General features: G+C 45.3%; 1 gene segment (V, D, J or C); it reads left to right on the plus strand.

Moving 5' to 3' along the window:
- Positions 1–270: 270 nt before the first annotated feature.
- On the plus strand, positions 271–808 carry LOC132009225 (immunoglobulin heavy variable 3-23-like; the record flags this gene model as incomplete). The annotated part of the segment is given in 2 exon segments: positions 271–394; positions 498–808. Coding segments are annotated over 2 exon segments (357 nt in total), but the record flags the coding sequence as incomplete, so codon positions are not given.
- Between the last annotated feature and the right edge of the window lie 716 nt (positions 809–1524).

Here is a 1524-nt window from a genome sequence, read left to right on the forward strand (position 1 = left end):
CCGGGATCATGAACTGAGCCAAAGGCAGAGGCTTTAACCCACTGAGATGCCCAGGGGCCCGATAAATGCATTTTTTAAACAAACAAACAAACAAAAAAAGAATACTGCATATTTTCAAAGTGCCATCTAAACAAAGTGATCCACAAACAATGCAATCTTGGTTTTTAACTTGTAAAGAATTGAACCTACGTTTGGAGCTAACTATATACTCAGAGGACATGCAAATAGGGTCTTCCCTCCACTGAATAAAACAGCCCAGCCCGGACCATGCAGCTGGGAGAGGAGCGCCAGTCCTAGGATTTCCAGGTGTTTACATTCACTGAGCAGGCAGAACACAGAGAACTCACCATGGAGTTTGTGCTGGGCTGGGTTTTCCTTGTTGCTCTTTTACAAGGTAATTTCTAGAGAACCAAAGAAATTGAGGATGTGAGTGGATATGAGTGAGAGAAACCATGGGTGTGTGACAGATTCCTGACTGGGATGTCTTGTGTCTGCAGATGTCCAGTGCGAGGTGCAGCTGGTGGAGTCTGGGGGAGACCTGGTGAAGCCAGGGGGGTCCCTGAGACTCTCCTGTGCAGCCTCTGGATTCACCTTCAGCAGCTACACCATGAGCTGGGTCCGCCAGGCTCCAGGGATGGGGCTGCAGTGGGTCGCATACGTTAGCAGTGGTGGAAGTAGCACAAGCTATGCAGACTCTGTGAAGGGCCGATTCACCATCTCCAGAGACAACAGCAAGAACACGCTGTATCTGCAGATGAACAGCCTGAGAACCGAGGACACGGCCATGTATTACTGTGTGAGAGACACAGTGAGGGGGCATCAGTGTGAGCCCAGACACAAACCTCAAACTACAAGAGTATCAGACCAGCAGAGGGTGCATACCACTCACCAATGCTGTCTTTAGTCCCAGGAGCAGGTGCACATGGAGTCTATGACATATTTCCTGTCAGGGTCTGGGGTTTCCTCTCCATAGAGCAGGTTCCCCAGGGAGCCTCCTTGACATCATTCTGTGCTTACCTATTCACTCTCTGACTTAGAAACTTAGTTGTAGCAGGAAGAGAAATATACTAACATGCAAAAAAAAAAAAAAAAAAGAGTCAGTTACATTAGTTTCCTCTTATCCTTAAATACCAATAAATTACAAATATCCTGATGCAGGTCAACAAAACCTTTAAAAGAATCTCAGTGGCACTCACTGTGGATCACAAAAACCTCCAGTGGAGCCAGAAGACCACACACACACACACACACACACACACACACACACACGTATAAAACCTCCACTGAAAAAATTAAATTAAATTTAAGAAAATAGTAGAAAACCGTTACCACCATCCTGTAATTTCTCTGCAGTAACGGTGGTCCTAAGACAGAAATACACAGCATACAGGAAGGCCTCAAGAAGGAAGAAAAATCTCAAATAAACAACCTAACATTACACCTAAAGATGCTAGAGAAATAGCAGCAGCTGAATCCTAAATACAGCAGAAGGAAGGAAAGAGAAAGATTAGAGCAGAAAGAGAT

The sequence above is a fragment of the Mustela nigripes genome, unplaced genomic scaffold (assembly GCF_022355385.1).
Source record: "Mustela nigripes isolate SB6536 unplaced genomic scaffold, MUSNIG.SB6536 HiC_scaffold_8092, whole genome shotgun sequence".
Lineage (NCBI taxonomy): Eukaryota > Metazoa > Chordata > Mammalia > Carnivora > Mustelidae > Mustela > Mustela nigripes.